This window comes from Gymnogyps californianus, chromosome 1 (assembly GCF_018139145.2).
Source record: "Gymnogyps californianus isolate 813 chromosome 1, ASM1813914v2, whole genome shotgun sequence".
Taxonomy (NCBI): domain Eukaryota; kingdom Metazoa; phylum Chordata; class Aves; order Accipitriformes; family Cathartidae; genus Gymnogyps; species Gymnogyps californianus.
Genome location: NC_059471.1, coordinates 25,718,542 through 25,733,019, shown reverse-complemented (window position 1 = coordinate 25,733,019; position 14,478 = coordinate 25,718,542). Strand labels below are relative to the sequence as shown.

General features: G+C 41.7%; 1 protein-coding gene across 4 annotated transcripts in view; it reads right to left on the bottom strand.

Annotated features, from left to right (window-relative positions):
* The window catches only part of NBEA (neurobeachin), a 519,980-nt gene extending 508,484 nt beyond the window's left edge, over window positions 1-11,496 (bottom strand). For all 4 annotated transcript variants that reach the window (XM_050890741.1, XM_050890750.1, XM_050890767.1 and 1 more), the window contains exon 1: window positions 11,218-11,496. In XM_050890741.1, the coding sequence (XP_050746698.1) occupies window positions 11,218-11,496 (279 nt within the window). The remainder of the gene's footprint in view (window positions 1-11,217) is intronic.
* Between the last annotated feature and the right edge of the window lie 2,982 nt (window positions 11,497-14,478).

Genomic DNA, 14,478 nt, shown 5'->3' with positions numbered 1-14,478 from the left:
GGGAAATCATGTAAGTTATTTTACTATAATTAAATTTCCCTTGTTATAAAAAGCGTTTATACTAATAATAAGGGAAATAATCACAACTGTGAGAACTGGGAACAACCTGCTTCTGGGTTTTAGGAAATACCTGTAACTATCAACTTCTTCATTGAAGAACAGTCCGTCTTAATGACAGTATCAACTCCCATTCAGTGAGCACTACCTTTAAAATGTCAAATACTGTACCGTATCAACTGTCAAAGACTGAATCATCAGTGACTAAGCCTACACATTGTTCCAGTCACATTGTGTTTATTATTGTCCATTATAAGTTACTCTGAATGAAAGAATTATTTTCTTTGCATGAAACATGAACTATAAAAATTTTATTACAGTTTCTAAGTTACATATAGTTATATGCACATAAAGTGCTATCGAACATTTAACCTATAAATATTAGACTATATATAAAGTCATTAATCTATTCTTTTCAACAAACTCAATGCAGAACTTACAGCTTTGGCTCTATACTGAATATTAGGGGTTTTTTTCCTTCTGATATCAAACATCTGTAACTTTGAAGACTATGCTAATAGCTCTTCTAGTGTAATTTCAATTCATGCTAATTCGTTGAAGAAGGTAGTATTTATAGTATACATTAAGAGCCACAAAGTTTCATTAACTCAGTATTAAGCCATTAATATTAACTTCATATATTTTCAGCAGAATATCAAATGTAGCTACATTTTATATTTCTGAAATCCAAGAAATAAAGCTTACCTACAACCATAACTGTGATTTGCAGAACTGACAGACACTCTTGGGTTTGCGTGTTTCATCCAAGGCTATCTATTAACAAGCAGGCACAACAGATGAAAAGCAAATGCTCACTGCTGTGGCTCACGGAGGTCTGTTTTCTTTCTTGGCTGCATGTGGTGCAAATTGTCCTTTGCTGGGTTAGGCATAGTAATATTGACTGGATTATTTGTGGTAGATATTGCAGCTCAAACTGTGAGATGAGGAAAAGGGTTGCTATAATTAAAAGGCTTCCCAGACTCCACCTCCCACTTTTTGGAAAGGGAGCACTATTACCTGCACAAGGAGAATAAAGATCTAAATGTGTGAATGATTAAGGGATTGGAACATCTGACATACAAAGAAGGGCTGAAGAGAGCTGGGATTGTTTAGCCTTAAGAAGAGAAGGTTTGAAGAGATCTTACAAATGTGTATGTATACTTGTAGGGGGGTAGGGTGGGCAGGGAATAGAAACAACGGAGCCAGACTCTTCTCAGTGGCACCCAGTGACAGGATGAATAGCAACGGGCACAGGAAACTCCACTTAAACCTAACTAAAAACTTGACATGGGAGTCTCCATCCTTAGAAAACCCAGCCAGACAAGGCCCTGAGCAACTTGCTCTAGTTGACTCTGCTTTGAGCAGAGATTTTTGTCTAGAGACCTCCAGAGGTCCCTTCCATCCTCAACTGTTCTACAATTCTTTGAAGTTTCTGTGATTCTGCTAGTTTATGAAAGTGCTCTGACAACGAAGTTTCAGGAGAATGTTGTAGTGTTAGTGCCAAAGAGAGGAATCGAGACAGATGATCATTAACATGATATTGATGAGAGTAAAAAAAAAAAAAAAAAAAAAAAAAAAAAAAAAAAGTCTGTTGCATACAAGCCCAGGACAGTAAGTTTCTTTTCAGATGAACTCAATTCACTTCAGCCTTGGATAACAGATGCAACTCTAAGAGGCTCTTCTCGTAAGTCTATTTCTGCATTCACATAATCAAAAGATATCAAAAAAGATATCAAAAAGATATCAAAAGATGCAGTGGAGGCTGCAACACTTCCATGAGGAACAGAGTGGATGAGAAAGTCTTTCAAATCACCTAAAAGCTTCATAAAACAAACCAAACAAAAAACAGAAGACTTCTGCAGGTCATTTGGAGGTATACATGTCATAGCTGAAGACACAGAAGAAGCAGCATAGAAGATTTTTGGAACCCCAGAAACTAAAACATGGGGCAGGGGCTCCACAAATCTCTTTAGGGAAAAAGAATCAGAAGAATGAAGTAGCTCCCACCTCCTGAGCATCTTGCCTGGAAGACCTTATTCAGTCCAATACAGTCTTACACAAATGTTTCTGTAAGCTTCAGCTATTCAGCATATGAATATTAACAGCCAAGTAGCCATCAGTCACAGATATGACTCACAAATACCACACATCTTGCCATTTACCAAAATAGATAATGTATTTCACTGGAGTGACATAAGGAAAAGAGGGGGTGCCGATATTAATTTTTTTTACAATTTTATGTCAGTAAACTTTTTGCTCATGGAGGAACATGTTGAGGCAAAACAATCCTATTGGACGTGTAAACATTGAGTTTACAATGATGGCTTTTGTTGGAGCTATTAATCTCAAAAGAAAAGAGCAAAAGTCACCAGCCATGAAAGTACAACACACCGCTTAGTAAGGTTCTTTACCTCCTTCCTCCTTCTATAACTTAACATAGCCACAACGCAGCTTGCAGAGGCCCCTTGACAAGTTTCATTTATTAAGATAAAAATTATGACTTGGAGAAGGATGAAGTTGCTTTCTTCCTAAAAACCTGGCTTTTTCTTCTCATTTCAGGCAACGGCTCTTGCCCCATTCTCTCAACATTCCAATTCCTGCAATTAAACAGCTGCAGCCAACACCCTTCTGCAAAGATGCTGAATCCCCAAGTCCATTCTCCAGACCACTGGGAAGCTCATTCTCCCTGCATAACACTCTCAAATATACTAGTTCACATTTGCTCACATTATGGAGATGCTACACAACTGGAGCTGACAAACTCTGTAGGCTACATTCTGATGTATACATCCTATTGGAAGGGGCAGATGGCTTTCCCATTCTGCTAGCTGTAAAACATAAATGCAACTTTAAGCAAGAATGCTCCCCTGATTTCAAAGTAATTTTTTTTCCTTTTTTTTTTTTTTAATTGACAGTTCTTAACACTAAAAGTGACTTAGGAAGATTTTTAGCTCACAATTAGATCAAGAAATATTTTTTTGCATGCAGTGCGCTACACAAAGTATTGCTGAAGAGTAAGAGCAAACTCTGATTGGTCAGGCATGAGCAATCCAAGACAGGGCTTGGCTTCAGTCAGTTCATTACTAGCTTGAACGTGTATTTCATGGTTACTATTCCGTATTTAATGAAAGAATATCTTACTGTTTTCTGTAATTCTGTAGTAGGAAAGGGTCTTTGTTTCAATAGGTTTGTACAGGCTCCTTTGTGAATCAAAGGACATGTTGTTTCCAAATTCATATTTGTGCTTATAAATATTCAAAACATTTTCTTTTTACAAAACAGAAGAGCAAAAAATGAAAAAACCTGTTATAGTGGCTCTTAAAGCAGGCAATCAAAAGTCAATAAAAGTTAGAAAATTTTCTATAATTGAGTATTTGTCACAGAATATGAAGATTTAAAAGGCAAAAAAAAAAAGTGAGGTCACGTAAAACTGATTACGATGCCATATTGCTGGTACTGGAGTTAATTTAGAAGGCTCTACTCAGAGAATGATTATTTCCATCCTTCTGTCTACACTGTCCCAGTACTACAAAAGCCATCAGGTACCAAAAAGCATGATATGAATAACAGTTTCACTTGTAAGTGAATATCTTCCCCTATCTCACTTTCAGCTAATTCCAAAACCTAATACCTATTCTGCATAGTTAAGAAAGGCTTCCAACTGTAAACAACAGGGCAGTGAAAGAAACATCATTTTCCAAATATAGAAGTCAAGCATTTGTAAGCTGTTGAATAGCATAAGCAGTATTCACATTTATGCAAGCTTTAAGTGAATTCTTACGTTGGAACAATTTCACTGATGCAACGCAATTTTAAATTAAAGCAAGGTAGTCACATTATAGGGTTGCATTAATATAAATGAATCGACATCACTGGTATGAATCTCAGTAACACCAAAACTACTTAGACTTACTTATTTACTGAAGATTATTATTTTTCACGTACTTCAAAAGTAGAACAAACTCTAAACCACAAAAATTACCAGAATGCAAATTTTAGCAGAGAGTCAGCAGGTTGATCAGAGGTTGAAGTGCTCCTCTACTGGAAATAACAGATAATCTTTCTCTTAGAGATGGATGTCATTAACAATCTTCCTAAATTGAAAGTTATGAAACTATAGTTCAAATAGCTGAAATCCATCATAATCCTATAGTTGAAACAGGTATTTCTATCAATAAGGAAGCAATATGTGACTCTCCACAAATAATTCCCTTTTTTTTAATTGTTCATTATCTTTATGCTTAATATCATATATTGAATACTGTATCATTCATAGTACATCCAAGCCAAACCTTTGCAAGACAGAAGTGGGAGGTAGATCATCAAATTCAAAACTGATGTTTCAAAAGATCTGCTGTCTCCGATTATAAAAGCAAGTTCTAAATTTGATTCAGACTTAAAGCAAGCTTAAGGGTTCTGTCTGTGCAAGAATTAATAAAACTCCACAATGGGGTATTTCCAAAAATATGAATGGTAATTAAGGATCAAATTCCATCATGAAATAAATGGAACTTCATCAACATAAACACACACTACTACACTGACCCTTTGGCCACCAGGCACATACAAGATCTCAACTAATGAGGTAGCTGCTATGATACTGTTCTGTGTAAAGTACTACAAAATGCTGCAGTAACAGGAGAGCAACACAAGTTGATTTGAAATGGCAGATTTATTGAGACAGGCTAAGATAGAAAAACAAAAAAGTGCAGTACCAAGTAATGAACAGGTAAGATTAAGAGATTGATTTAAAATAGCTTGGATAGCTTATTAAGTTAACACAGCTGTGTTAATACCGTGCACAGTATTTATCAGGATATAAAAGTCTCAGTTTTGGTACTAACCCAATCACAGATTTCATTCCACTTTGACTAAATTCAGTATGGCGTGAAAGCGGAACAACCGCTTCAGTAGGAATTCAGAGATGATTATGCAGTTTTTGGGCGTTGGTTTTTGGGTTTTTTTAAGGATATAATACGGACAGTGATTCCTATATTTGAAAGGTATGAGTGGAGACACTGAAAAGCATTAACATGAAAGAAAAAACTGCACCACAGCCTCCTAGACATCAGCCTCGTGAATGTCATGAGCCATGTCCCTTGACTTCTACCCCTTTGAGCATTCATCTGAAAGCCAAGGGGTGGGGGCAGACAGTGAGGGAAAATACGGAGGAGAGAGAAAGATTAGTGTAGAACTGAGTACACAGCTAAATGCTTAGACTTGTAAAGCACATGGTTTAAATGGGGAATCGGGTCACAATTTTGTAAAAATAGCATCTTGACAGAGAAAGGTGCTAACCCTTTGTTTGATGCAAAGGGAGAAAACATAGGTAGGGTCTCAGGTGGGAGTAGGGGGAAAGGCCAAAGATTGGAGGTGTTTTATTAATAGCAGTCTCAGAACTTTATTACTTCAGTGTGACAAAAATAATAAAAAAGCCTTTAGGTATTCACCTCCCTTATAATCCATGAACTGAATCCTGTAAAGACAAGTAAGATGTAAAGCTAAGAAGAAAATAGCTGTTCAGAGTTAAGCGGTAAGGAATACTCAGTGATATGCTCACCATGACAGATTTTAAAAAGTTATCGCCTATAGAAATGTATCAATCCATCATACCAGAACCACAGCAGATTCCAAGCCACCTGCTGAGATATCAGTAGCGTTTCATGACCGATACAAGGATTGAAAAAAGTTCCCACCCATAAACACCTACTGTCAAAGATTAGATAAAAAGGCCAAAAGCAATCAATTATATTACAAGAAATGAAATGAAACGAACATTCAGTCATTCAAAGAATTTCTGTAACCAAAACCAAGTTCTCCATGAAAGTATTAGATAATGACAACAGCTACAGTACTCTTAAGTAGCTGCCCATGGAATGCTACTACAAACTCTCGCACTGGATACTGCTCTTTTCATATGACTCTGGTAGCTTCTGCAGTAACATCCAGACATAGCTTAGTATGGAGATAATATGAGCAGGATAAAAAGGGACCAGTGGGACAGAAAGTAACCTGGACAAGGACTGCCACCTCCAGTTAAGTATTACCTAAAACAAAACTCACACACACAAAAAAAAAAAAAAAAAACCAACTTCAAAATTCCCCCAAACTTCACTTTTTTGAATAATACCATCTATCAGCAGAGAATTATACTACAAAAATGAGAAGTCTTCCGCCAAGAAAATGGAATAAGATTCTCAAGCCTGCAAAGCTAGTTCCACAAGAAAAACAGAAGTCATATGATGGAAGCTACAGCTCATGAGGCCCACGCTTTCTCAGAGTACAACAGCATCCAACAAACAAAAGTGATTCTTCCTCCCCACACAAGAGTAGAAGAACTGTGCCACAGGATATTGCAGCAACCAAAACTGTAAATGGATTCAAAGAACTCAAATATAAAAAGTCAACTTTAGCTTAAGAAGATCCTCAACCAATGTTTGAAGAAAAGAAGTACAAAAGGAAAAACATCTTTCTTACATATGCCTCCCTTTACATTTTTCCTTACGACCACTACTACGGAAAGCCTGTAGGGCGAGAAGGATCTCTCACATAATCCAACCCATTTGCTCTGAAGTTGACAATGCCACTCCTACAAGTACGCAATGTGACAGAGCGCTAAAAAATGGCTTACCTCTTGTGATGGGTGACTAACACTGAAGTAGGACGGAACAGCCAAGAAGATGAGAAGAGCTAGGCAGAAGCGTGGGCTGTAGTCAACAAGAACAGCAAGAGACTTTTTGAACTATGCCTGGTGTTTGACCTACTTCTTATAAGCACTCTCTAGCCTGACAAAACATATATAAAAGCTTTCCAGATTGCACAAGAACCCTGGTCAGCTACACCTGTATCAGACTGAAACCTGTTCAAATCTGCATCACATCATCTGTTCAAGATGCATAGGCAAAACGAGCAGCATTTGACAGCACCAGTCACAATTTTTTAGTATCAGTCGGCTTCCTGTTCACCTTTGTTATTTTGCATTGCCACAGAATCACCACTACAAAACTCAAAATCAAAAATTCTAGGAAATTCAAACTGGAACAGAGAAAGCTTTCTAAAAGCTAAGAAACAATGCAATTCACGCAGTCATGTTTGATGAAAGCTGGCCAGACAAGAGATAGCTCAAAATATACACTGAAGAAAAAACTCCCAAGACCATTAAAATACTGGAAAAGCAGAGAATTAAGGAAGCAAGTCAGTAAAAATAATGAAAGGAAAGGTCATTCAAGATATATTATAGAAAAACTAATTAAAGTCATGTGTGGAAATTTTACACTGGGAAATAAGTGAAACAAAAATGCATCTGAAGTAGAAGAATACAGGTGGACAGACTGACCCATTTCTACCTTAATATCATATTTGCTGGAGCACATGGTGCAGAACTTTATTTTAAACATCAGTCTAACACATATCATAAGTAGAAAAGGGTATCAAGAAGCAAAGGAACTATGGAGAATAACAACAAGCACATCTATCATAGCAATAAAAACATCCTTGACAGTACCCTAAGAAAACTAATAGAGCTGTTCAAAGGGGAAAGGCCTCCTCATCAATACAAGCACAGAACTGGTGTCAAAATATCCCCAAAGAGAAATCACTAAGAGCAATTAGAGGATTATGTTGTTTGCAACGAAAGCCTTTTCCAGTTTGATGCTTTGCAGTACACAAGGGTCAGTGAACACCCATCTCAGAGAGAGCATGCTGAACCTGGGAATTCATATTAAACCCATGGACCAAAATCAAAATAAGCACCATCACAGAAGAATGCATGAGGTACAATGAGGAGTTCCCTCCTACTTCCAGAAATGTAAACAGAATACAATATTCTATAAAATCATTCTAGAAATGCCTTCAGCACATAGACTCTTAACATCTTCTGACCTTCATAGTATTAACACTAGCAGGTTTTTTTAAGGATAACTGTAAGTAGTTCATAGGCATTGGCATATAAAGGGCTGAACCCTCTCTCCATTATGTCTTCCACTGTAATGTTAAACAATGAAAAATAACACAAGCAATACTAGAAACTCTACCAAGTGATACTCCATTAAATGAATTCACCAGTATAACAGAACTTCGAACACACAGTAAGTTTGGAGGAAAAGAAGTGTCACTAAGAAAAAGAAAAGCATCAAGAGAAACAACTAATTCCATAAACAGCGTAGGCATGCCCACGAACAAAATACTGTCTGAGCTGAAAGTCAACTGTTAAAATTTGGCAAAGCTGAAAATCCAACAACATATTAGACACGGAAAAAGATTTTCAGCACTGCATAAAAAGCACTTCATCACCTCACAGATACAATAAATCACCGTGTCCATCAACATCAGAAGGTACCACATGAAGTAAGTCTGAAATGCAGTAATAGAGACCACAGTGCGGGGCCACCAAAACAAACATTTAAAGGTAAAAACTGTCCAAGAGAAACCCTAAGAGGAAAACTTAACAGGAAAGAAGAGTGACCATCTCCATGACAAGGGCAAGCCAAACCAAAGTTTGGTCTCAGGCATTTGCTGCTGCTTCCATGCAGATGCAGGGAGAATGAATAGACTTATTTAAGCTTTACACAGAAGAGAGCAATAATCTCAGATAAGAAAATTTAAAAAGTATCGCAATCTTTAACTTCTGATTGTCTCCAATAATAAGAGAAGTCTCAGCTATGCAGAATTCCCATACTAAAAAGCTATTACCAAATGGCTTATAGATACCCATTATGGTACAGTATAGGTTATATTTCTCTCAGAGACTTGACATATCAAACTGAGATCAGCTCTTTAAGCACTGTCCACTCATTATCACCCTTGCATCAAAAGTCATTCAGAAATAGTAAAGGTAAAGGCTGAAGGAAAAGAAAAAAAAAAAAAGAAAGAAAAAACCAAATCAAGTCCTCTCCACTCCCACTCACCCCCCAAAGAATGCTTCCAGAATACAAAACTGCATTTTATTTGAAGTTGCTATTAAAATCCTTACTACAGAATCAGATAATGTTTAGTAGTTTAGGGATATGCCATCAGCTTTATTTTGTATCTGCCATATTCACTATGTTTGTTTCACGTGCGAGTAAATTAAGTTTCAAATATACAAGCATAAGTTTGAGACATTCACTGCCCTGAGAAGAAAAAGATTAGCAGACACAATATAATCTCTCTCTGCCGTGGGAATACTGACTATTGTATATTAGAGTCCATCTGTTAAGTAATGACTGATCCAGAATGCATCGCTACTGCAGCAGGCTCCCAAGCAGTTTCACATTCATATATGTCTCCCGAAGCTGAGAACACTGTTAAACACTCTTGCACTTATATTTAAAAATAAGTGCAGTTTTCAGCAATAGGAACTAATTAGTAGTTAGATCTTATAGGCAAGCACTGTAACAAGCACTGTATGTCCTCCACACAAATACCAAAACACATTCTAACCTCCCCCACCAAAGACAAGCCAATGTTAGTCCAGCTGCTGATGCATTAACAGCCAGAATTAAAACAAGCTTAAATATCATTAAGAATGAAAGAAGAAAGAAAACCAGAAAAGGATTAAACATCTTTGTATCTGTCATGATCTATACAAAGCCAGTTAATAAAATAACTGCATGTCATTCCCTTATTTTGAGTGCTACTTTGAAAGAAATGGGTAATAATCCAATAAAGTTATGATGACTTGTACCACACTTGTACAACAAAAAAAAAATTTACAAATCACGTTTCAGTTAAGTGTCAAACAGCTCGTAGAGAGGGGTGGGAAATATAACAGATTACTGTTTTGACATATTCATAAAACTATTACAGCTTTAACCCTGTGTGTTCAGATAAGCCATAAATATTAAAATGATCTGACCAAACCACGTCTTTCCCTGCATGCTGCAGCCTTTCCATTCAGTCTGTGCTAGGTCAAATGCAAATAACTGTCAAACAGAAGAATACATCCTTTTAAAGTGTTTGAAACAAAATATATTCTTTACATGACTTTGTATAAAATGAGTGGAGGTTAGAAGCATTAAACTCATTTGAAACAAAGGCAGTTTCAATTAATTGCCATTCAGTTTTGAGCAGTCATTTTTCTATCTTATTTTATATGCAAAAATTGAGGATATTTCATTGACTGAACTGCTTCAAAAGCTTTGCTGCAGCAAATCTTGCATTCCGGAGCAGCACCAAATTGCACATAATTGAAAGTGATTCATTTTTAGATCCACTCGTTTGGCTTCTGTAGGTTCCTCAGGCTTTGGTGTAGGTAGCGCAAAAACATTAAGTCATACAGTCCTGCAGTAACTCTTTCACTCCATGAAGTGAGCAGATGACTAAGGAGCTACATTTTAGCATCTTCTCCTTGTTTCAAGCTATTTACCAGCGTACAATAGTATTTTGAAATGTACAGACCTTAAACAAAATTAGCAACAGCACTTACTTTGCAGACAAGAATGTGTTTGGAAAGCATGGCAGATTATTAAGACATGAGCAACCCGATACAATACTGCAATACAACTAACTCTTTATTACAGATACTAAAGTGTATTAAATCCTTGCAAAAATCTCCCTCCTCCTCCTTCCTCTGCATAAAATACCCAACTAGCTCTAAGCTAACAGGGTTAAACCCTTCACATGTTTCAGCCCCTAAGAAAAGATACCAGCTCAGGCTGCTTTTTTTAATGTGTTTCAATTAAAAACAGATACTACATTCACGCCACTCTTCTTCCAATGAGGAAGCCACCAGGTTATAGGGCAGCATCCAGAACCCGAAATTGTGAATTACTTAATCTCCTTATTTTTTACATTGTGAATTGCACACACTCCACTTCTGCAGGAGGCGGCCGGGGGAAGGCACTGGGAAGGGGAAGAGTGGCCTGTCTGTACTAGGCAGGGTCCTGCGCGGAGTTTAGGGAGCACTGAGGGGGCTTCTGTCACACGCACAACGAGGAGAAGAGCAGGTCGCGGTATTAACGAGGAGAGGAACAAGAGGAGTTTGGGAAGGAAAGATGGTTGGAGAAGGGCCGTGCGTGTAGGACGGACACAGAGGCTGGGAAAATGAAGGTCCCTTTCGGGTTGCACAGGGGCGGGGGGGGAGTAGGGAGCAGCCCCGGGAGGAGGTGGGCTGCGCGGGCCGGTGCCCAGGGGCCCTCTGCCCGCCGGGGCGTCACCGGGGCGGGGTGCCCGGCCGCTTACCAGGTTCAGCACCGTCTCCACGATGTCCCGGTTGCTGACCTCCCCGACCTGGATGAGTCCGATGAGGACGGCGAATTTCATCCGGATATTGCGGATCGGCACCGACGGGTTAATCATCCCCGCGGGGAGCACTACGGAACCGGAGCCCGACGCCCTCAGCTCCCCCATCACCGCGACGCTGCTGCCGCCGCCTCCACCGCCGCCTCCACCGCCGGCCCCGACGGAGATGAGTCCCGCGGGCTGCGGGTCCGGCCCCGACATCGGCTTCTCGCTCGCCATTTACCCCCGGCCGTTACCGGCACCTGCCGCCGCCGCTGCCGCCTCCCCGCCCGGCCGGGCCGAGCCGCGCATCCACCGCAGTCGCACCCGGCGGGGCCGCAGGGAGCCGGCCCGAGGCGCAGGCACCGTCCCAGGAGCCGCTCCCCCGCTCCGCTATAATGAGGGATTATTATGGGCGCCGATGCCCCGTTAGCCGAAGGCTGCCCAGCCGGGGCCACCTCCTCGCCGCGGGGCAGGAGGAGCGGGCGCCGGGGAGCGCGGCGCGGCGCGGCCCGGCGGAGGCGAGCGGCGCGCGGAGCTGACGGCGGCGCGAGCGATCGCCGCTGCCGCTGTTGTTGTGGAGCCGAAACCGCCGCCGCTCACGCCGCCATGTTGCCGCCCCCTGCCTGCGGTAGCCGCTAGGGCGCCTGCGCCGAGCCCGTCGGGGGAGTGGCCGGGCCGGGCCGGGCTGGGCCCCCCCACCCGGCCGGGAGACAGGTGAGCAGGTGCACGGGGGCCGCGCTGCCACCGCGGCGGCGTGAGGGGCCGCGCTGAGGCGCGGAGCCGCCGCCTCCCGCTGGGGTGCCGCACGCCGCCGCCGCGGGCCGGCGGCCCAACCGCTCCGGGGAGATTATGCAACGGCGCCTGAAGTGACAGGGTGGCGCCCGCCCGCTTCGACGCGGGGCCGACCCCCCGGCCGAGGGCCCGGCCTCGCCCCGGCGCCCCAGGGCGCCCCCTGCGGGAGGGGCGGGCCGCTGCGCCGCCCCTCGGGCTGCCCGCGGGGCTGCGGGCTGGCGGCGGCCGCCGCGGCGGCGGTCGCCGCCCGTTGCCAGCCGCAGGCATCCGTCGTGGGGAGGTGCCCCCGCCTCGCCTCCCTCAGGACCCTGCTGGTGAGGGGCCCTGGGCTGCCCCCCGGCCGCTGGGGCAGGGCCCTGGTGGGCTCCTCGGCCGGCTCCCACGCTTTCGAGCCTCTGCCGTGCCCTCCCCACACTGGTCCCACGCTGCCGTGTGAGGAGAAGTGTCTGGGTAGGGACCTTTTGGGGTGGCTTTTTTTAGCAACTTCAGTCTTAGCAAGTGGTCAGGTTTGAGTGAGGGTGTCGGGCTGTGCAAGGGCTCCTGAGCTGTGGTCCCCTTGGGCATGGGGAGCGACAGGGGAAACCGTGGGGTCTGCCAGCCTGAGAGCTCATGTGCTGCGTGTGTTCAAGGGGAGGGATATTTTTCCAGAGTTCTTGTTAATACTTGCACTCCTGGTTCTTGGTGGTGGTGTTACATACAGAGATGTCCAGTTGACAGCAGCTTTACCGAGCCCCTTGGTTTCAGTGATGCCTCATGGCAATGAGCATTTTTTCAAGCCTCTCTAGTATTATATCAGAGAAACGCAAGTACCTCTGATGTTTTGAGCAGGCTCAAATTATTCAAGTAGTTGTTTGAATAAAGTTGCATATATTTGCTGGAGATAATCCATCCCTCTTCAAAAACGTTCTGTCTTGGCTTCATAATGACTGTCATCACAAAGTTGTATTTTACAACAAATCTTGTCCCCTGGTCTCAGAATACCACTCATCCTGTCTCTTCTTTAACCCCAAATTTGGGAATTTGGCTGGATTGCCGGTCCTCCTTATATCCAGCTTTAGATAATAAACTGCATAAATACAATGAATCAGCAGGACTCGGTCACTATATCATCCAGGATTACAGCAGCTGCTCTAAGCTCCACCAAGAGAAGAAAGAGAAGACCTCAGCTCTGTACTATGAGATGCATTTGCTTTACGTACTTGTAAATACAGTATGTTACATTTAATTGTTTGCAGGGTCCATAGGTGCTTGATAGTACGCATAGTCCAGATGCATAGACATGACTAAAACAGTGGTGAGCTGTGAATCACAGAGCCAACATTATTTCAGAAGGCTGCAAAAGATGGGGAGAAAACCCAAAAGATTGGTTATGGGAGATAAGAAAGCACAAAGTTTTCTTGGAAGGAAATTTATTTACAATTTGCCACCATCCACGAGCAACCTTGTATGACTCAGAGTAAAGGTATACTTTAATTTCATATACTCATGGAGGGGCCAAAGGTTCCATTCCCACCAGCCCCATAGCAGAACTAGCAAAACTGAATACACATGCGCTTAACTGCTTTACTACAGAGCAGTCAGCCCATCTTAGTTTAAACCCCCAAAGAGGGATGTTCCAGTGAGGTAACCAGGCAAACTTTTGACTGTAGTGGATGAGAAGCTCTTGTGTATCACAGAGTGACTTCTGGGCACAATAACTTCCAGCTAGTGGATAATGATGAGCTGATGGTGTAGAGTGTTCCAAATTGCACTTGCTGTTTCTATCCTTGGCTGAAGTAAGTCCTGTTCCAGAAGCTTTTAAAAAGATTCTCCAGAAAAATGTAAGCAAAAATCCTTAACTTGGAAATGTCAGTGAAAGATTCCATTACTTGTTTTACTTTGCCCCTTTTCCCATAAAAACAAAGAAACAAAGCCAATCCAAAAGGTAAAACTTTTGACTATGTAGGAATGTTAAATTACTGTTCTAGTCTACAAACCAACCAATTATGCAAATCTTCAAGTCAGACTGTGCAAAACTGTTCATCTTGATTTCAGAAAGGAATATTTCATGTTCTTAATGATCCTATCTATCTGGCAACCTCTCTGGACCTCTTAGAGTTTGGAGGTCCTCAAGTTTGTGTAAACATAAGGTATTTAATTATGCAAGTAAATATTTTTGAAAATTCAAGAATACATGACTTTTTTTGCAAAACTGAAACCTAAGCCTCAAACTCTGTAACAGTCACTAAAAATTGTAACACCCTTAGGAGCTAACACCCAACAGTTCTCTTTATTATTCCCATATGCACATCTATATGGTGAGGCATGTTGCTACAAATAGTATGGTTGGCTGGAAGCTTCATGTTGGCTGATAGGTTGACCAGTTTTCTTGTTCTGATTCATCACATGGCTGCTGCCTGTTAAATGGGTAGGGAGTTAAGTTATAGT